This window comes from Macaca thibetana, chromosome 9 (genome assembly GCF_024542745.1).
Source record: "Macaca thibetana thibetana isolate TM-01 chromosome 9, ASM2454274v1, whole genome shotgun sequence".
NCBI classification, from domain to species: Eukaryota; Metazoa; Chordata; class Mammalia; order Primates; family Cercopithecidae; genus Macaca; species Macaca thibetana.
The window spans coordinates 64,378,131-64,399,318 of NC_065586.1; the positions used below are offsets into that span (position 1 = coordinate 64,378,131).

General features: G+C 42.5%; 1 protein-coding gene across 2 annotated transcripts; it reads right to left on the bottom strand.

Moving 5' to 3' along the window:
- Positions 1 to 2,218: 2,218 nt before the first annotated feature.
- On the bottom strand, positions 2,219 to 19,936 carry SRGN (serglycin). 2 transcript variants are annotated; one of them, XM_050805255.1, is made up of 3 exons: positions 19,728 to 19,936; positions 10,378 to 10,516; positions 2,219 to 3,167 (listed from the first exon to the last, which is right to left on the bottom strand). In XM_050805255.1, exons 1-3 carry the CDS (start codon positions 19,804 to 19,806, stop codon positions 2,900 to 2,902), a joined length of 486 nt encoding a protein of 161 aa, XP_050661212.1. In that variant the 5' UTR covers positions 19,807 to 19,936; the 3' UTR covers positions 2,219 to 2,899. The 2 variants fall into 2 exon arrangements, with proteins under 2 accessions (XP_050661212.1, XP_050661213.1); XM_050805256.1 differs by lacking the exon at positions 10,378 to 10,516 and having other exon boundaries at positions 19,728 to 19,786.
- Between the last annotated feature and the right edge of the window lie 1,252 nt (positions 19,937 to 21,188).

Genomic DNA, 21,188 nt, shown 5'->3' on the forward strand with positions numbered 1-21,188 from the left:
GTATCCCAGGAGGGTACACTCACATTGCCAAACACTCCCTTATCCAACTTTGTGTTCTATCGCCATCCCTGGATCAAGGACTTCTAGAGTTAAGTCTTATAGACACCCTCTCAGCTTTTAAGGTCCACATTAGCTACATTCTATAGAAATTTCAGAGTATTTTACCTTTCCTCCTGAGCAAGCCCAACACTTCCCTGTTGGTTTATACTGACTTCACTTTGATATTTATCTGCTGTCTAGGAAGGGAGGTGGGGACAGATCTTGAAGGAGGGTGCGTGTTATCTTTAAGGGTAGAGACCTCTTGATTGTCTTCAACAGGAAAGCATTAGTTTTTTTGTTTTTTGATTGTTGGTTTTTTTGGGTTTTTTTGGGACAGAGTCTCACCCTGTCACCCAGGCTGGAGTGCAGTGCTGTGATCTCGGCTTATTGCAAATTCCACCTCCCAGGTTCAAGTGATTCTCATACCTCAGTCTCCCAAGTAGGATTACAGATGCTCGCCACCACAACCAGCTAATTTTTGTATTTTTAGTAGAGACAGGGTTTCACTATGTTGGCCAGGCTGATCTTGAACTCCTGACCTCAAGTGATCTGCCCGCCTCAGCCTCCCAAAGTGCTGGGATTACAAGCATAAGCCACCACACCTGGCCAGCATTAGTCCTTAAAGCACGGGACTCTTAAATTCAGAGGTTCAAAGGAATCTGAGGATTTAAAACCTGAATGTATCAGCCCGGATGTCTCCATCTCTCAGGGTCCCATTTTTCCCCGGTAAGGACTCTGAGCTTGCATAACACACTGGGCTAAGCTGACAATTTAATATTCTTGGAATTCTGCAATTTTTTTTTTTTTTTTTTTTTTTTTTTGAGATGGAGTCTCCCTCTGTCGCCCAGGCTGGATTGCAGTGACATGATCTTGGCTCACTGCAACCTCCCAGGTTTGAACCGCCCAGGTTCAAGCAATTCTCCTGCTTCAGCCTCCCGAGTAGCTGGCATTATAGATGCCTGCCACCACGCCCAGCTAATTTTTGTATTTTTAGTAGAGACAGTGTTTTGCCATGTTGGCCACGCTGATCTCAAACTCCTGACCTCAGGTAATCCACCCGCCTCAGCCCCCACAAAGCGTTGGGATTGCAGGCGTGAGCCATCGCGCCCAGCCATCTGCTATTCTCATAAGTCCTGGGCCTGGTCCTCAGCCTTTTGAGTCCTTCTATTACAGAAGAGAGTTTCTTAATATGCTGCCAAGGAGGCACAATGATTTTTACATTTAGCCTTTAATTAATCATCCTTAGCCTTTCATTATCTTTTTCAAAAGCACTAATTAAGTACAGCAATAGCCAACCAATACCATTGTCTTTATTATTACTACTTGCCAACATTTCTCAGACTCCTAGTACATCATACCCTGGTGCACTCCCTTCCACTGGTACACCATCTCGGTTCATTACCAGTGAAAATTTTAACAATTGCACTGCTATCTTGTGCCTGTGCTCATCTACGGCCAAGGATGGAGTCCTTATTGCCAGCCAGGCAGCAGGCAATCTAGCTCCAAAATCCCATCTCAGCATCCATTTCCTATCCCTCCTGGCACAACCTGTCACAAGTTGTGTTCTCCAAGAAGCAAATTCTGAGATGGAAACCAGCAGAAAATTTCTAAGGGAGCACTCTCAGGTTAGACACCTATGAGTGGAATGGAAGGAAGTAAAACTGAGTAAAGAAGAAATTGAGCTACAAAGTAGTCCCAGCACAACCTGAGCTGACCCTGTGGGGAGTTTTGAATCTGTATGACCCTTCTGAGTTCAGGCCTTGATATACCCACATCAGCCAGTCACTGGATGCAGGCTGCCCTGCAAACAGCATGACCTTGGGCAAGGTGGCTCTCACCAGCAGAGATTAATTTGAGTAAGTATTCAGTTCTGAAGCTGGGATCTGGACAGTGTAGCACAGAATCCATGACGGCAATGCAAGGAGGCTTTTCAGAACTAAGGGGAACAGAGATGGAACTATCTTTCAGGTGAGGACGTGCTTTGAGAGGTATAACCCTCTTGCTAAGGCATCATTGCTTTCTTCACCTGCTAGTTAGTATGATTTAATTCTAGTTACAAAACTTGTGTTTACTGTAGAATACGTTTAAAGTTGTTTTGTTGATAAGACTTCTAGAGAAACGTCTGGCCAAAAATAACTATTTCCTGGGTTTAGAACAAGAGATCCGAGACAACTTAACCTTTGGTTATATTTCTGCTTTAATATATAGTAACATTTGAAAATACGCAGATATCCAGGAAAAAAAGGTAAAGCAGTATGAGGTATTGAGAGCACAACTGTGCTTTAATTTGGGAGTTATTTGGGGTGTTATGTAACAGCAATTGTACTTGTAGATAAACATGTCCACTAGCTCTGCAAACACATTCAAAGGTAATAGTATATAGTACACTCCACACTGTAAAATATGTCAAATACCCCCACTCTACAAATTCACTGTGCTTCACTATTTTTTTGTTTTGTTTTTATAAGAAAAGGGGCATATCTGTAATTCACAATCCAAGTCAGATTCTTAATTTAGGTACGAAATATTACCTGCCAATTTGCTTCTCAAACCATTTTTTTTAAAAAATATATTCTTTAAAGCCATTTTATGGCCATGGGAATCTAATTAATTTCATAATGATGTTGGCTGAATATGATACCAAAAAATGCAGGTATTTTCAAGAACAATAAGATAGATAACAGCATTAAAGCATAATCCTTTAAGAATTCATGAGAAAAAAAGGATGATAAAACTTAAGCTTCTTTTTCAGATGTTTAAAAATGTCTATAAAATCCTTTGTCCCAAGGTTGATCATCTAACCATGGTACGCAAAATATGCTAAATACATTGCCTGGTGTCAAGGTGGGAAAATTCTCTTTTATATCATAAAATCCTCTTCTAATCCATGTTGACCCAAGTCCTGGCTGTCTGAGGGCAGATTCCTGTCAAGAGACCTAAGGTTGTCATGGAAAGCATCACTTTCATCTACTGGTTGGTAATCTTGTTCCATTTCAGTTACGAAGCCACTCCCAGATCCTGATCCAGAGCCGGAGCCGGAACCTGATCCAGAGCCGGAGCCGGAACCTGATCCAGAATAGTCCTCAGAAAGTGGGAAGATACGATTCAAGTCCTGGATTCTTGTCTTTCTGAAGTATGAAAGAAAAATGGGGAAAAAAAACAGTAGAGTTTGATATGTGGGAAAGATAATTTTAACAGTTTTTTTTAAAGATAAGGAGATAAATAGAGTGATCTAGTTGCTTAAATTAAGAGATTTAAAAGCTTCCAAATTATTCAATGTTTTAAAACCAACAAAAAAACAGGTCAAATGTTCCTATGTGTTTGCCTATACTTATTGCACCGATCAACTCCACATCTACCTATTGCAGATAAACAGTGTTAATTTTGTTATCACTAGCATATACATTCTATCTTTGAAATTTACTTAAGAAATCATTTTTATTTTTATTTTTTTAATTTTTATTTTTGGAGACAGAGTCTTGCTCTGTTGCCCAGGCTGGAGTGCAGTGGTGCCATCTCGGCTCACTGCAACCTCCGCCTCCCAGGTTCAAGTGATTCTCCTGCCTCAGCCTCCCAAGTAGCTGGGACTACAGGTGTGCGCCACCACACCCGGCTAATTTTTGTATTTTTAGTAGAGATGGGGTTTCACCATATTGGCCAGGCTGGTCTTAAACTCCTGACCTTGTGAACCACCCACCTCAGCCTCCCAAAGTCCTGGGATTACAGGCGTGAGCCACTGCACCCGGCCTAATAAATCATTTTTAAAAGAAGGCCTCTTAGCCGGGTGTGGTGGCTCATGCTTGTAATCCAAGCACTTTGGGAGGCCAAGGTAGGTGATCAATTGAGGTCAGGAGCTCGAAACCAGCCTGACTAACATGGTGAAACCCCGTCTGTACTGAAAATACAAAAATTAACCAGGCGTGGTGGCGCACGCTTGTAATCCCAGCTACTCAGAAGGCTGTGGTGACAGAATCGCTTGAACCAGGGAGGCAGAGGTTGCAGTGAGCCAAGATCGCGCCATTGCACTCCAGCCTGGGCAACAGAGCAAGACCGTCTCAAAAAAAGACCTCTTTCTCTCTAAAGGGAGGACAAACTGCCAGGTGAGGTGGCTCACGCCTGTAATCCTAGCACTTTGGGAGACTGAGGCAGGTGGATCACCTGAGGTGAGGGTTTTAAGACCAGCTTGGCCAACATGGTGACACCCCGTTTCTACTAACAATAAAAAAATTAGCCGGGCATGGTGGTGCATGCCTGTAATCCCAGCTACTTAAGAGGCTGAAGCAGGAGAATCGCTTGAACCTGGGAGGCGGAGGTTGCAGTGAGCCGAGATCGTGCCACTGCACTCCAGTCTGGGCTACGAGAGCAAAACTCCGTACCCTCCACCAAAAAAAAAAAGAAAGGACGAACAACTAACAACTAAGTCAGCCCAGACAGATGACATTTTTTCCTAAATTAAAATTTCCATAAAAGTTCTAATAATTTACAGTGCTTCAAAAAGCTCACTTTTGAGAAATTCTTTGTAAGAAGCTAAGCTTTATATATATACCAGCATATAAACATTCAATTTCCTATCAAAAAATGACCCTGTCTCCAACTTGCATTCATTCAGCTGAAGAGTGCTGAAAGGTAAGGCTGCCTTCTGGGTTGACTGTGATGATTAGAAATTCAAAGAGCACAAAATGGTCCAAGCAATGACGACAGCCCTCGGTGACAGAATAGGATAACGAAGGATCAGAGACAAAAGCTGAGTGTCACAGCTTACAAGTCATTTCCTCCATGAAAATAATAAACCACCAGCATATAACCAATTAGAGTTTTAATTCATGTACACATTCAATAAATATTTGTTGAACATCTGGTCCTTGTTTTGAGGGCCTGGGATAGAACAGAGGCAGACCAATGAAGCTCCTGCTCAAGAAGTTTTTATTTTAGTGGCGAAGACAGACAATCAGTGAATAAATGAATCAGGAAAATCGTAGGTGGTACAGATAAATGAAATTGACTAATGTAATAGAGAGTGACCAGGTGGCTACTTTAGCCTGGGGTGTCAGAGCTGGAAACACAGATTTGGTAGTTAAACCCTTGGAACCAATGGAGGTCATCGACAGAAAACATGTAGATAGAGAAGGGGGACCAGGCCACAGCCAGGGTCACACCAACATGTTAAATATTGAGCAGAGGAAAAAGCACAACCAGAGAAGTAGGAAGAAACAGGATAAGGCAGGGCATGTAAGCCCCAAGACAAAAGCATTTCAAGGGAGGGGTCAACAATTTTTTTTTTTCTTGTAAAAGAAAGGGCCTTCTTCTGTTGTGTGGGCTGGAGTGCAGTGGCATGATCATGGCTCACTGCAGCCTCACCCTCCCGAACTCAAGCCGTCCTCCCACCTCAGCTTCCTTTGTAGCTGGGACCACAGGCGTGAGTCACCATGCCCGGCTAATTTTTCTATTTTTTGTAGATAGGGTCTCACTGTGTTGCCCAGGCAGGCTCGTCTTGAACTCCTGAGCTCAAGTGATCCTCCTGCCTTGGCCTCCCAAAGTGCTGGGATTACATGCATGGCACAGTCAGCCATTTTTGAAGGCAATTAAGGGTCAAGTAAGCTGAAAATAGAGAAGTAATCAGTGACTTTGTCAACCAGGGTGGAGTGTAGGAACAGAATTCTAGCTGCAGAGGGGGTGAGGAAAGGAGGGAGCAGGCATGGGTGGCCCTTTCAGGAGATGTTATTGTGAAGAGGTGCAGAGAAGGGCAACTGCTGGAGAGGACACAGAGTCAAAGGAGAGATGTTGCCTGAACATAGGAGATACTAAAGTACTGAGATACTGATGGGAAGAAGTATACTAAGATACTGATGGGAAGAAGACACTGGGTTCGGAGAGATAACTGCAGAATGGAAGTCCTGGAGAAGATGCATGGGAAAAGGATACTGGCCATAAAAAGAGGTGGCCTTGGAAGCTGCAACAGCCAGGGTCCAATCAGGAAACTTCTCCAGATATTTAACACAGAGGGAATTCCTCATACAGGTGATGGAGGAGAAGTAAAGCCAAATGGGGAATAGCGAGGTAACCCAGAGATTAGCAATAGCAAGAAAATATTTCCCTCGGCTGGGCGCAGTGGCTCATGCCTGTAATCCCAACACTTGGGGAGACTGAGGCAGGCAGATCAATTGACGTCAGAAGTTCAAGACCAGCCTGGTCAACATGGCAAAATCCCATCTCTACCAAAAATACAAAATTAGCTGGGCATAGTGGCACGCCTGTAATCCCAGCTACTCAGGAGGCTGAGGCAGGTGAATAGCTTGAACCTGGGAGGCAGAGGTGGCAGTGAGCCAAGATCGCACCACTGCATTCCAGCCTGGGTAACAAGAGTGAGACTCTGAAAAAAAGAAAGAAAGAAGGAAAGAAGGAAAGAAGGAAAAGAAAGAAAGAAAGAAAGAAAGAAAGAAGAAAGAAAGAAAGAAAGAGAGAGAGAGAGAGAAAGAAAGAGAGAGAGAAAGAAAGAAAGAAAGAAAGAAAGAAAGAAAGAAAGAAAGAAAGAAAGAAAGAAAGAAAGAAAGAAAGAAAGAAAGAAAGAAAGAAAAGAGAAAGAAAGAAAGAAGAAAAGAAAAGAAATACTGCCCTCTTTGGGCTACAGCTATAGTGGAAGGAGGTTGTCTATTTCCTGAGCCCGGGGACTAGAGGCATCTGGTGGGAGCTGAGGCCATGGGCGAAACACAGTCCTGCCCAAGGTGCCACCCAAGGCAGGGAGTAAGGAGAAGAAACATGCCTCTCTCCCTTCCTCCCAAGCTCTCAATCTCTCTTCCTTGCCTCCCATCGGCCAAAGTCAGCCACAGCCCTGGGAGCCTGAGAAATGCAGACCCCAGGGGTCAGTTCTCCTCCCACCCCACAGCTAGTACAGAGCAGGGCCAGGGGAGGACAGGAGGATCCGAGGGCAAAAGGGCTTGGGATCGGCACAGAAGCAAGGACCATTCTTTCGCAATGACGGGAAGGAAAGCACAGGGTCAGGGTGAGAAGCAAAGTTACTGGCTTTGAGGAAGGAAAATAGAGATTTGAGCAGAGGAGGAACGGTGTGCAAGCGTTCTTTTGGAGAATTTGAGCTATTCTCTTAACATTTTGTTTTATTTTTTAATTTTAGTTTTAATTGTATTTATTCATTTTAAATGTATTTATTTATTTTGAGACAAGGTTTTACTCTGTCACCCTGGCTGGAGTGCAGTGCCACACCACGGCTCACTTCAGCCTTGACCTCTCAGGATCAAGCAATCCTCCCACCTCAGCCTCCCGAGTCACTGGGACCACAGGCATGCCTGGCTAGTTTTTGTATTTTTCTGTAGAGACGAAGTTTCTCCATGTTTGGCTAATTTTTGTATTTTTCTGTAGAGACAGGGTTTCTCCATGTTACCCAGGCTGGTCTCAAAGCAATCTGCCTGCAATCTGCCTGCCTTGGCCTCCCAATCTGCCTGCCTCAGCCTCTTAATAGCTGGGATTACAGGCGTGCCACCATGCCCAGCTAATTTTTGTATTTTTAGTAGAAATGGGTTTCCGCCATGTTGGCCAGGCTGGTCTCCAACTCCTGACCTCAAGCAATCTGCCTTGGCCTCCCAAAGTGTTGGGATTACAGGCGTGAGCCATAGTGCCTGGCCACTAATTTTTAAACAGAGATGGGGTCTTGCCGTGTTGCCCAGGCTGGTATCAAATTATTGGCCTCAAGTGATCCTCCCACCTCAGTCTCCCAAACTGGGGGGATTACAGGCATGAGCCACTGCAGCCTAACATTTTAGATTTAAATGAATTAGTATTGAAACCAATGACTTAAAATAATGGAGGATGCTGTAATATTACATTCAAACTTAATGCTGAGACCTTAAAGTATGAATGCAGGAGTAGGACTACAAAGTACAAAGTTGCATATTGAAGACTGTAATGATGTAATCACTAATGCAGTGAATACCAGTGATGGAGAAAGTCACCAGCGCTGGGAATGGTGGCTCATGCCTGTAATTCCAGCACTTTGGGATGCTGAGGTGGGAACTGCTTGAGCTTAGGAGTACATGACCAGCCTAGGAAACATACAGAGACCCCCATCTCTACAAAAAAAAAAAAATTTTTTTAATTAGCTGGGCATGGTGCTCTGTGCCTGTGGTCCCAGTTACTAGGGAGGCTGAGGCAGGAAGATCACTTGAGGAGTTCGAGGCTGCAGTGAGCTATGATCACACCACTGCACTCCATCCTGGGTGACAGAGAAGATCCTGTCTCAAAAAAAAAAAAAAAGAGGAAGTCACCAGGATCCCAAAGTGATGTGAAATGTACCTGGTTTGGAGCACGATGAACCACCTGGCTTTGAGGATAATGATTTTCTAGATTTGAGCCTGGAGATTAAAACTTTTATGATAATCCTTTTCTTAGTATATATATTTTGCTGCATCCTATATAGCTTTAGTATTCATTGAATTAATGGTTTCTAATATAATTCAATTTTTGTTACTCATGAATTTATATCAGGTCTTTTTTGCAAGTTTAAAGCAAGTTTTATCTGATCAAGAAGAGATTTGATTTTTGTTTTACAAGTCATGGCCAATTATTCTTCCTTTCCCTAATTTTTTTTTTTTTTTGAGACAGGGTCTCACTGTGTTGCCCAGGCTGGAGTGCAATGGCATAAATAGGGTTCACTGCAGGCTCAACCTAGGCTCAAGAGATTCTCCCACCTCAGCCTCCCGAGTAGCTGGGACCACAAGTGCACATCACCATGCCTGGCTAATTTTTGTATTTTTTGTAGAGACGGGGTCTTGCTGTATTGCCCAGGCTGGTCCCAAACCTCCTGGGCTCAAGGGATCCTCCCACCTCAGCCTCCCAAGGTGCTGGGATTATAGGCATGAGCCTCTGCACCTGGCCATTTTAAAAAATAATTACCATCTAATTGAAGAACATTTTTTAATATAAACAATGTATTTGAAATAGAAATAGGGTCTCACTATGTTGCCCAGGCTGGTCTCAAACTCCTGGGCTCAAACAATTCTCCCGCCTTGGCCTCCCAAAGTGCTGGGATTACAGGCATGAGCCTCCACCCCTGGCAGAAGAACACTTTAATCACCTCCTCCAAGAAAAAACCTCATACCTATTAGCAGTCACTCCTTATTCCTCCCTTTCCCCAGCCCCTGGAACCCACTAATCTGCTTCCTGCCTCTAGGGATTTGCCTCTATTCTGGACATTTCATCTAAATTGAATCATACAATATGTGGCTTTTTGTGTCTGGCCTTCCTTCACTCTGCATAATGTTTCCAAGGTTTATCTATGTTGTAGCATGTGTCAGTACTTCATTCTTTTTATGACCCAATAATATTCCTTTGTATACTTATATCACATTTTGCTTATCCATTCAGTTAATTATTGGATTTTAATATGTAGTGTGTTCTGTTTACACAAATAAAACAATGTTCAATCATTTTCAATACCTGTTGATGAAAAGCCCTCAATGCTCCTGTCTACCATCCACAAAAAAACTTTCAAAAACAGGTGAATCATGTATACTCGCACATGTCATATGCCAGTGTATACAGTACAGTTTTACTATGTACTGCAGAGAGCCAAACTACCAAAGCAAGAGCTTGAATCGAAACACTCTGGACAGCTTGAAGAAAAACACTCCCACATCTGTGCCAAGAGGTTGTGAAATTATGGACACTTTAAAATTAGAGAAAAGGCCAGGCATGGTGGCTCATGCTTCTAATCTCAATACTTTGGGAGGCCGAGGCGAGTGGATCACCTGAGGTCAGGAGTTCGAGACCAGCCTGGCCAAGATGATGAAACCCCATCTCCACTAAAAATACAAAAAATTAGGCTGGGCGCGGTGGCTTATGCCTGTAATCCCAGCATTTTGGGAGGTCAAGGCAGGCAGATCACTAGGTCAGGAGATTGAGACCATCCTGGCTAATAAGGTGAAACCCCATCTCTACTAAAAATACAAAAAAATTAGCTGAGAGTGGTGGCAGGTTCCTGTAGTCCCAGCTACTCTGGAGGCTGAGGCGGGAGAATGGCGTGAACCCAGGAGGTGGAGCTTGCAGTGAGCCGAGAATAAGCCACTGCACTCCAGCCTGGGCGACAGAGTGAGATTCCATCTCAAAAAAAAAAAAAAATTCAGCTGGGCATGGTGGCGGGCGCCTGAAATCCCAGTTGCTCGGGAGGCTGAAGCAGGAGAATCACTTGAACCTAGGAGGCGGAGGTTGCAGTGAGCTGAGATCGCACCATTGCACTCCAGCTGGGCAAGAAAAGTGAAACTCTGTCTCAAAAATAAATAAATAAATAAATAAATAAATAAATAAATAAATAAATAAAAGTCCACTTACGGAAAAAGGTCAGTCCTCAGCCGGGGGATCTTGTTGGATTCACTTGGAAGTAGGTCGAACATTGGTCCTTTTTCTTCAATGCAGTTTGCAGAATTACTGTCTGGATTGCAGCGCACCCATTGGTACCTGGCTGGATAACCTGCCCAACAAGGAACCCACATTGTTACTAAGTATCTACTACACAGCTTCTAATCACTCTGTCCTAAGAAGCTTTTATTTTTGCTTTTTTTCAAGACAGGGTCTCACTCTGCTGCCCAAGCTGGAGTGCAGTACTGTGATCATAGCTCACTGCAACCTTCAACTCCTGGGCTCAAGCCATTCTCCCACCCCAGCCTCCTGAGTAACTGCGACTACAGGCGCACCACCATGCCCAACTAGTTTTGGTTTGTTTTGTTTTTTGTTTTTGTTTTGTTTTGTTTTGTTTGGAGAGATGGGGTCTCACTCTGTGCCCAGGTTGGTCTCAAATGCCTGGGCTCAAGCAATCCTCCTGCCTTGGCCTCCCAGAGTGCTGAGATTACAGGCATGAGCCACTGCACCCAGCCTGCCCTAAGAAGGTTTTAACTAAATAGATTCTAAATTTGGTAAAAGGCAAAATGTAGACAGATTTTACGCCCATTCATATAACAGCAGCACCTACTACGTGCCAGTGTTTTATATAAATCGTCCTTCTTACTACATTCCAAAAAGTAGCAGAGTTTAAAGTTAGAATAGGCCTTGGAATCAGCTGCCTGGAGGGAAGTCCCAGCTCTGCTGACTCGTTATGAAACCTTAACTTCTCTGAACCCTTACTGTAATATGAAGATACTAATAGTGCCATAAATCTATCACAAAAATTAAACGAGAAAATAAACGTAAAGAATTTAACACAGTGCCAGGCACACAGTAAACACTTGATAATATTAACTGTTGTTACTTTTGTACTATTATCTCAATTTTACACAAAAGAAAATTGCAGCCACACAGGCTCTAAGTAAAGAATCCAGGATTCCAACCCACATCTGACCCCAAAGCCCACATCTTTTCATAGAGATGAGTCAAATCAGGTTCAGAAAGGGGAAGGAACACACTGTGTGGTACCCGTGGTATTACAGAATTCTAGTTCTTGTGTTTTAGGGCCATACAGGATCCTTAGGAATGAAAAGTAGATAACAATTTGTCCTGTGTCTTTGCACTCAGATTTCACAAGAACAAGTTTCCTCTATCCACAGAGGCCCAGGCAGCTTGGAATATCTGAGTCTCAGCTTCTTCTGAATTTCATTTCTACGGAAAAGGTTCCAAATCTGATGTTATAAGGTTATATAGGAGATTTATTTATTTATTTATTTATTTATCTTATTTTGTTTTATTTTATTGAGAGAGAGTCTTTCTCTGTTGCCCAGGCTGGAGTGCAGTGGCACAATCTCGGGTCATGGCAGCCTCCGCCTCCCGAGTTCAAGCAATTTTTCTGCTTCACCCTCTGAAGTAACTGGGATTACAGGTGCTCACCACCACGCCCAGCTAATTTTTTGTATTTTTAGTAGAGATGGGGTTTCACCATGTTGCCCAAGTTGGCCTCAAACTCCTGAGCTCAGGCAATCCACCCACCTCAGCCTCTGAAAGTGCAAGGATTACAGGCGTGAGCCGCTGTGCCTGGCCTATATAGGAGGTTCTTTGTTAGCTAATGAAATAAAATCTTCCTTCCTCAATTTAGCAAAGACAAAGGCCTGGTGGCGAGAAATACTTCACCGCCCTTCAAAAAGTTCATCTCCTCCCCACTCCAAGCATACACTTTATTCTAATAAGTGCAACTAATAATTACCTAGCAAGAAGGGGCATGTCTAGGATTCTTGAAAGGCAGGAAGGGTGGTTTTAAAGCTCACCACAAAATAATGGAAAACACTCAGATAAATTACAAGGCATCAACTCATAAGAGAATACTAACCAAATGAAGAAAAGTCCTTTTTTTTTTTTTTTTTTTTTTTTTTTTTTTTTAATGGAGTCTCGCTCTGTTACCCAGGCTCGAGTGCAGTGGTGCAATCTCGGCTCACTGCAACCTCTGCCTCCCAGGTTCAAGCGATTCTCCTGCCTTAGCCTCCTGAGTAGCTGGGATGACAGGTGCCCACAATCACACCCGGCTAACTTTTGTAGTTTTAGTAGGGACACGGTTTCATCATGTTGGCCAGGCTGGTCTCGAACTTCTGACCTCAGGTGATCCACCCACCTCGGTCTCCCAAAGTGCTGGGATTACAGGCATGAGCCACCACGCCCAGTCAAAAGTACTTTTTATGGAAAAGATGATGTGGCATTGTAGAAAAATCTATACTTAAAAATGAGTGAGAGGGTGAGAGGCGGGTAGGGCAATACCTTTTTTTTTTTTTTTTTTAAATCAAATAAAAGTAAAAATTAGGCTGGGTATGATAGCTCACGCCTGAAGTCCCAGCACTTTGGGAGACTGAGGTGGGAGGATCACTTGAGCCGAGGAGTTCAATACCAGGCTGGGCAACATAGGTAGACTCCCATCTCTGCCAAAAAAAAAAAAAAAAAAAGATTTTAAAAATTAGCTGGATGTGGTAGCATGCACCTATAGTCCCAGCTGCTTAAGAGGATTGCTTAAGCCTGGGAGGTCACAGTGAGCCAAGATTGCACGACTGCACCCAAGCCTGGGTGACAGAGCAGACTATCTCACAAGAAAAAATTTACAAAATTAAAAATAAATAAAAATAACTGAGAAAATCAGAATACCACTTTGTGTGAATAAAAGTTTCAATTATATAAATAGACATGGGGGGGAAATGGAAGGAAATACACAAAAATAACTGGTGGCAGAATCTTTGTTTTTTTTTTTTTTTCTCATTTTGTTTTCTAAATTGCTATAATAAACTATATTCCTCTAAAAACATAAACATTAAACACTTTAATATAGAAAACAGTAAATATTCTCCCATTGGATTTTCTTTCTTTTCTTCGTAACTATATATTATTCTATCATAATCTTTCCTGTGATTCCTGAGTATAGCTTACAATGTCTGGTCTGGGAGAGCTGTTTGTCCAAAATGAGTTAGCTCTGCCACTGCCTGGAGGCTGGGAATAAGGCAGGCAAAATTACTTTTCAATGTCTGCTCCTTACTGGCTGTGTGATCTTGGCCAACTTAAACTCCCTGTGCCTCAATTTTCTCATCTGTAGGATGGAGCAGTAATAGAGCTAATAATGAGATACAAATGTTAGGTTCTTAGAGTAGTACCTAGCACGTAGTCAGAGCTCTTCACTGCTAGTTTCTCTCATGAGAAGGAGGACCACAATGGCCTATAATCTCTGATAGTGAACATCTTATAAATTTAAATTCAAATTCCTATTCTACCATTTAGTATCTCTAGGATTCTCAATTTATGGACTTTCTTTCTTTCTTTTTTTTTCTTTCTTTCTTTTTTTTTTTTTTTTTATTTCTTTTTATTTTGAGATAGAGTCTGGCTCTGTTGCCCAGGCTGGAGTGCCGTGGCACATTTCAGCTCACTGCAACTTCCGCCACCTGAGTTCAAGCTATTCTTCTGCCTCAGGCTCCCGAGTAGCTGGGATTACAGGCGCGTGTCACCATGCCCAGCTAATTTTTTGCATTTTTAGTAGAGACGGAGTTAGCCAGGATGGTCTCGATCTCCTGACTTCGTGATCCGCTTGCCTCAGCCTCCCAAAGTGCTGGGATTACAGGCGTGAGCCTCCACGCCTGGCCTAGTTCCCCTCTTTCTTTCCTTTTGATTCTTTCCTGAGGTAGCATTAATTTGGCATCTAATTGCTACTTATACGTCTCTTCCTGTAGGTGAAATAAAAATCCAGCATCCTCTCCAGCAGAGGGCGGTGTCTTCACACCTTATGCTGTCTAGACCAGCTCTGTCCAATAGAAACATAAAGCAAACCACATAGAGTTTTCAATGTTCTAGCGGCCATATTTTTAAAAGTAAAAAGTAACAGGTGAAATTAATTGTAATACATTTTGTTTAACCTAAAAATATATTCAAATATTGTCCTTTAACATATCATCAATATAAAAGTTATTAATGGGATATTTTGCATTCTTTTCTTCTTACAAAGGCTTCCAAATCGTGTATATTTTGCATTCACAGCATGTCCCAATTTGGCCTCACCACATTTCAAGTGTTCAGTAGCCACAAGTGACTTGTGGCTACCATACTGGACAGAGCAGGCCTAGGCAGTCCTTCTGCAAGCCACTGACACACTGAATATCAAGCTGAGAAAATTGCTTACATAGGAAGCTAAACAGAAAAATAATGCTTAATGAGAAAGCATCCAGGTGAAAGACCAATCTTTTCACCAGCATGACAAATGCAACTGTAGCAAATTAGTAAAAAATATTTCTAGAATACAAAATTCCCCCAGAGTTCAGAATCTCAGCTAATTAAAAATCGTAATGAAGTCTTTCTTCTTGGGGGTGATGAAAATGTTCTAAAAGCAATTATAGTGATGGCTGCATGACTCTGAACATACTAAACAACACTGAATGGAACACTTTTTTTTTTTTTTTTTTGAGACAGTCTTACTCCATCATCCAGGCTGGAGCGCAGTGATGCAATCTCAGCTAACTGCAACCTCCGCCTCCCAGGTTCAAGTGATTCTCCTGCCTCAGTCTCGCAAGTAGCTGGAATTACAGGTGCACGCCACCACGCCCAGTTAATTTTTGTATTTTTAGTAGAGACAAGTTCTCGCCATGTTGGCCAGACTGGTCTCAAACTCCTGACCTCAAGTGATCCACCTGCCTTGGGCTCCCAAAGTGTTGGAATTACAAGCATCAGCCACCACACCTGGCCTAATCATTGAATCAAACATTTTTAATGGGTGAATTGTATGGTATGTGAACACCATCTCAACAAAGCTATTTTAAAATTTTATAAATAAATCAAAAGTAGAAGGATTCCCACTCCAAAAGTCTATCTAATTCGGGGCCGATGATGTTAAATGTACTTTAAAATAAAGAACAAGTTACACACACTAAATTCTTGACATAGCTATTCAAGGGCGTTGGCAGGATGTGAAAATTTGCAGTTCCAGCCCCTGTGGTTGTGAGAGTATCTTGACTCTATCTTGCTTGAGATAAATGTCTTGTGATTACAGTGGGTATGCTCATGGACAGAAATGTTATCTTCCTAAAAGGCCCACTGATGGGATTTGTTGGTTAATTGTGAGGTGGATTCCAAGGGAAAGAATGGTTTTTATTTGAATCCTATCCCTCACTGCCCACCTCCCCCACCACCCTGAATCCTCATACTTTCTATGAGTAAATGTTACCAAAGCAAACAACTTTCTCCAATAGTCCATACCTTTTTATATTATGGCACTAACTTTTCCCCCAACACAATCACAATGTACTAATTTTTTTTTTTGTTTTTTGAGACGGAGTCTCAGTCTATCGCCCAGGCTGGAGTGCAGTGACATGATCTTGGCTCACTGCAACCTCCACCTCCCAGGTTCAAGTGGTTCTCCTGCCTCAGCCTCTTGAGTAGCTGGGATTGCAGGTGCATACCACCATGTCCAGCTAATTTTTGTATTTTTAGTAGAGACGGGGGTTTCACCATGTTGGCCAGGCTGGTCTTTAACTCCTGACCTCAAGTAATCCACCTTCCTCGTTCTCCCAAAGTGCTAAGACTATAGACGTGAGCCATTGCACCGGGCCTAATTTCCTATTCTTAATGGAAACTTACTGCAGGCATGTTAGAGAAACTTAAGCAGCAACTACCATGAAGGGGAAAAGAAGACCATTTGATTCATTCAGAATGGTAGCATTATCTAAGCCGGAGTGACTTCCTCCTGGTCTATCAATTCCACAGGACGGATAAGCTTCCCCAACTCTTGCACGGTTTGACAAGCTATAAAAAGCTCCTAAGTTTACTTTCAATTTCTCCCTCAGTTCAGTGGGAAATATTATAGCAAGGGCTACAGTCAAAGGATTTTTTGTTTGTTTGTTTGTTTGTTTAAATAAAGAAAACCTCTAATCCATGAGCTGCAGTAGAAAGTTAATTCTGACCTTGAAATTAGACGACCAGTTCAGTTGTTAATGAGTTGTAATGGGTCTTGGGCATGACTCACAAATTTTTTGCAAGAGGTTGCTGTATAGAGCAAATGAGATGAGAAATGTCAGATCCAGTTTTCTCCTCTATAGCTAATGCTAATTCCTCCTCACAGGGAATGTGTTGATAATTACCAGAGAATGGATGTGAAATCACTTTACAAACAGCAGCACAATGAGTGGATCAATATCGTTCCTGTGAGCTAGGAGACAGTATACAGTGGACACATGGGGGCCTGGCCCCCTTGGCTGCACCTGTTCATGGATATTCCATTTTTTTTTTCTTTATGGGTATATTGGAAAAGAGAGGCAATAAGAGTGTAGGATTCACAGGCCTCATCAAATCCCCTGGAGATAGATTAGTCATCTGTGCTCTCCAGCGTTACCCACACATCCCCAAATTTCCATTTCTTTGTGCTCGGTAGACACAATCTTACGCCACATCTTTACTTGGGTTTGACTAATAGTAAAAATATACCACCATCAAATTCATATGTTGAAGTTCTAACCCACAGAATCCCACAATGTGAAATTGTTCAGAAATAGGGTCACTGCAGATACAGTTAGTTAAGATGAGGCCATTAGGGTGGCCTTGATCCAATGTCTGGTAACCTTCTAAGAAGACGGTATTAAGACACGGATGCGGCCGGGCGCGGTGGCTCAAGCCTGTAATCCCAGCACTTTGGGAGGCCGAGACGGGCGGATCACGAGGTCAGGAGATCGAGACCATCCTGGCTAACCCGGTGAAACCCCGTCTCTACTAAAAATACAAAAAACTTAGCCGGGCGAGGTGGCAGGCGCCTGTAGTCCCAGCTACTCGGGAGGCTGAGGCAGGAGAATGGCGTAAACCTGGGAGGCGGAGCTTGCGGTGAGCTGAGATCCGGCCACTGCACTCCAGCCTGGGTGACAGAGCGAGACTCCGTCTCAAAAAAAAAAAAAAAAAAAAAAAAAGACACGGATGCATGGAGGAAAGACCATGTGCAGACAAGGGAGAAGGTGCCATCTATAAGCCAAGGAGAGAGTCCTCAGAATGCGACCGACCCTGCCAGCACCTTGATCTTGGACTCCCATTTTCAGAACTGTGAGGAAATAAACTTCTGTTGTTTAAGCTACTCAGTCCGTGGTACTTTGTTATGGCAACCTGAGCAAACCATTATAGTAACCTGAAATGGTTTTGAATATGCTCAGTAAAAGCAAGCCAAAAGCCTAGCTGATTTGATCAGCTAAACCAAGGGGCTAGATAAACACTTTTTACAAGACAGGAAGAATGTTGTCGAATAATATCTGGCATTGCGTGGAGGTATGAGGAAATGGTGTCACGACTCTTCACATCACAGCCTCGTGCTGCAGTCACTCACACGTGCAGCCAGTCAGGGACATCTATTTCCCTGCACGCTCAGATGTGGGCACAGGCCCTTGAGCCCGATACCAAGAGCCTTTTTTCAGAAACACCCTAGTTTGTCAGTTTCTCCCTTGTCTCTTTCTATGGTTTCCTTTTCTAACAAAGAGCTAAACCTATGAGGTCATGGTATAAATGCTAGTATTCTATACAATTTCATAATGAATTATTTTCTTTCTTTCTTTCCCTTTCTTTCTTTCCTTTCTCTCTCTTTCTCTCTTCCTCTCTTTCTTTCTTTCTGACAGAGTCTTGCACTGTCACCCGGGCTGGAGTACAGTGGTGTGATCTCAGCTCACTGCAACCTCTGCCTCCCAGGTTCAAGCAATTGAGCCTCAGCCTCCTAAGTAGCTGGGATGACAGGTGCGTGCCACCACACCAGGCTAATTTTTTTTGTAATTTTAGTAGAGATGGGGTTTCACTATGTTGGCCAGGGTGGTTTCGAACTCCTGACCTCATGATCCGCCTGCCTTGGCCTCCCAAAGTGCTGGGATTACAGGTGTGAGCCATCACGCCTGGTCTTCTTCATTTCTTTCTAATAAATACTGTGCAAGGAAAGTTTTTGTTTTCATTCTAGTTTTCCTTAATGAATCTTAGTGGGAAATTCACGTTTCTGGGAAATTTTGAAAACATAAAGACTTACGTATCTCTGGTTAGGGTATGCTCAGCACCATCTAGCCACTCAAGACTGTACTAAAGTATGGAACTCATTACTCTCGATCTTGTCAGACCACATGGTTATTTGGGAATTACTTCATCAAGCTGAAGATATTCCCCAAAATATCCCAGGGAAGCCTGTTCCCTAAAACTGACAACGTTTTATATTTTTAAAATACATAGATTAATAAAGTTCCAGAAACATTACTTCCTCTTTTTTCAGTATTAGCATAACTAGAAGAAAATTATTTTATAAATTTCTAACATAAAATGAATGTCTCTGCGATCATCTGTAAGATTTCATCTCCACCGGAAGCAAGATCATGACAACCAAAAGTCGCTTTGACGAAACAAATCTAGAAAATGTGTGTCATTGTGACTCAACATTTCCCTTACCATTTGGCCTAACCTAATGTTTTTCGACTATAAGCTCAGCCATCTCTCTATCGAGCCATGATCTCTGTCTTATTTAGACATGATTCCTTATTTACCAAAGAAGAACAAATGGTATTTTTCTTACAAGCCTATCATTTTCATTGTCTCAGTCATTAGAGGTTTTAAGTTGTTTCAAAGTCTGACTAAACAACACTAAATGATAGATAAACGTAGGAAGATATTTCCGAATATGATGTTTCTCTGAGCAACAGTATAAATACCAAATTATTTGGCCTTCTCTCTAAAATCTGAGAGGGTTTACATTAGCTATGTCTAACCATAATTGAGTTTTCAGTAAGAACCAAATTTATCTTTAAAAAAAAAAAGAAGAAAAAAAAATACACACAGTCAGATTCACCCCAATTGGAATATAACATCTCCCAGTATTAAAATAACGATGACACCGTCACAGCGCACTAGAACTTGGGGCTGATGTAGACACTGAGGGGTAGGCAGAAACCCCCAAACACTCAAAGGTGCCATCTCCTCCATGCAACACACACAGGAGTCATTTTCTGGATTCCTTGAGCTTTTTAAAATGTATAAACCTCACATTTTCATCCCAAAATAGCACATTTCAATCATTGTAAGAGTTTACAAGAATGCACAGGCCGCCGAGTTTAATTTTTCTTGGTACCAAACTTAACTGAACTTATATTAAAGGGTTCGGCGACCCCAAATCCTTCTTCTTTGCCTCCTTTCCCATAATATTTATTATACATTCTATGCCTTAAAATGAATCTAATGACTTGTATGGACTATGGGGCTTACAGAGAAGATGGCTGGGGAACAAGACTCCTGAGTCTTACCTTGAACTGAGGATTCCAGAACCAGGATGAGGGCAAGAGCCAGGACGAGCCGACTGCATTTGAGTAGCTTCTGCATCATGACCAACTCACTCCAGCTCTCCCGGCTGCACGCCAACTTCTTGATTAGGAAATGTAGCAGGGTGCTCTCTGTCCCTTTTAGAAAAGGTTCCAAAACCTCAAACCCTGCCCAGAACACACGTCACAATTTCCTGAACAAATAGAAAGAGATCCACATCAAAACCCAGAAAGAAAGTTGTGGGGGGGGGGGGAAACACAGTAAACTAACTATTCATACCCATTATGAAACTGTACTGGACTCCCCCCAGGCCTGCTTTTTCAAAAGTTTTGTTGTTTGCCACTTGCCTGCCAGAAATTTTTTTTCCCTACTGAAACAGTAGAATCAGCATTTGGGACAGTTTGTTTTTCCTTTCCTTAGGTATTTTTAGTAGAGACAGGGTTTCACCTCAGGTAACAATCTAAACACGAGATTGCTAATATTGAGAATCTGCTGCATTTTTGATGAGATAAGGGAGCTAGGTGCTGCCTTTTCATCACCGAGCACTTTCAACATAAAACATTATCTTCATTTTATTTTTCACCGGGGAGTAGCATATCTCACTGAGCCAAGCTCATGAAGTGAAACTTCAAAGCTGAGCTCTAACCTTCAAGAATGAGTTGTCGGATTTCAGATGAACAGTTTCTTCTTAAACTCAGTTTCTTGCATTGGATCATCGGCTCTCTATCTCAAGAACGTACGATTTTCAGTTACAAAGACCATGGTAAAACAGAAAAATTCTTTTGCATTCCTCTCTCCTTCACACTGAGCATTTCTTATGATTGGATTCCATTTCTACTTTTATCTGTTCTCCTAGTCAAAACTTTCAACTTGAGTTTTGGGTCCTCTGGGCTTGAATAAGCCAGAAATCAGGAACGAGGGAGAGATTGTACTCACAGCGAGCTGCTGGACCTCAGCAAACAACACAAACCTCTGCCTCATGTAGATAAAGGAACAGCATTTTCCCTGGGCATCATGCAGATTTCTGGAGGACTAAGGCTCTATATTAAAGTTATACAATAAAGGTCAGGTGCTGTGGTCCACGCCTGTAATCCCAGCACTTTGGGAGGCCGAGGCAGGTAGATCACGAGGTCAGGAGATCAAGACCATCCTGGCTAACACGGTGAAACCCTGTCTCTACTAAAAATACAAAAAATTAGCCAGGCGTGGTGGCGGGCGCCTGTAGTCCCAGCTACTCGGGAGGCAGGGGTAGGAGAATTACTTGAACCTGGGAGGCAGAGGTTGCAGTGAGTTGAGATTGTGCCATTGCACTCCAGCCTGGGTGACAGAAAGAGATTCCATTTCAAAAAAATAAAAATAATATAATAAAATAAAGTTATACAATAAATACAAGCCTATCATACATCCTTGCCCTTGTGGCGTATACATTTTCCTTACTTCCTTTC

What these genes read in the sequence shown, in the direction of transcription:
- SRGN (XM_050805255.1), bottom strand. Translation starts at nt 19,806, where the DNA reads ATGATGCAGAAGCTACTCAAATGCAGTCGGCTCGTCCTGGCTCTTGCC. An exon ending in TCTGGAATCCTCAGTTCAAG is followed by an intron (nt 10,517 to 19,727) that starts GTAAGACTCAGG and finishes CTTGTTGGGCAG; the next exon opens with GTTATCCAGCCAGGTACCAA. An exon ending in CTGAGGACTGACCTTTTTCC is followed by an intron (nt 3,168 to 10,377) that starts GTAAGTGGACTT and finishes TTCATACTTCAG; the next exon opens with AAAGACAAGAATCCAGGACT.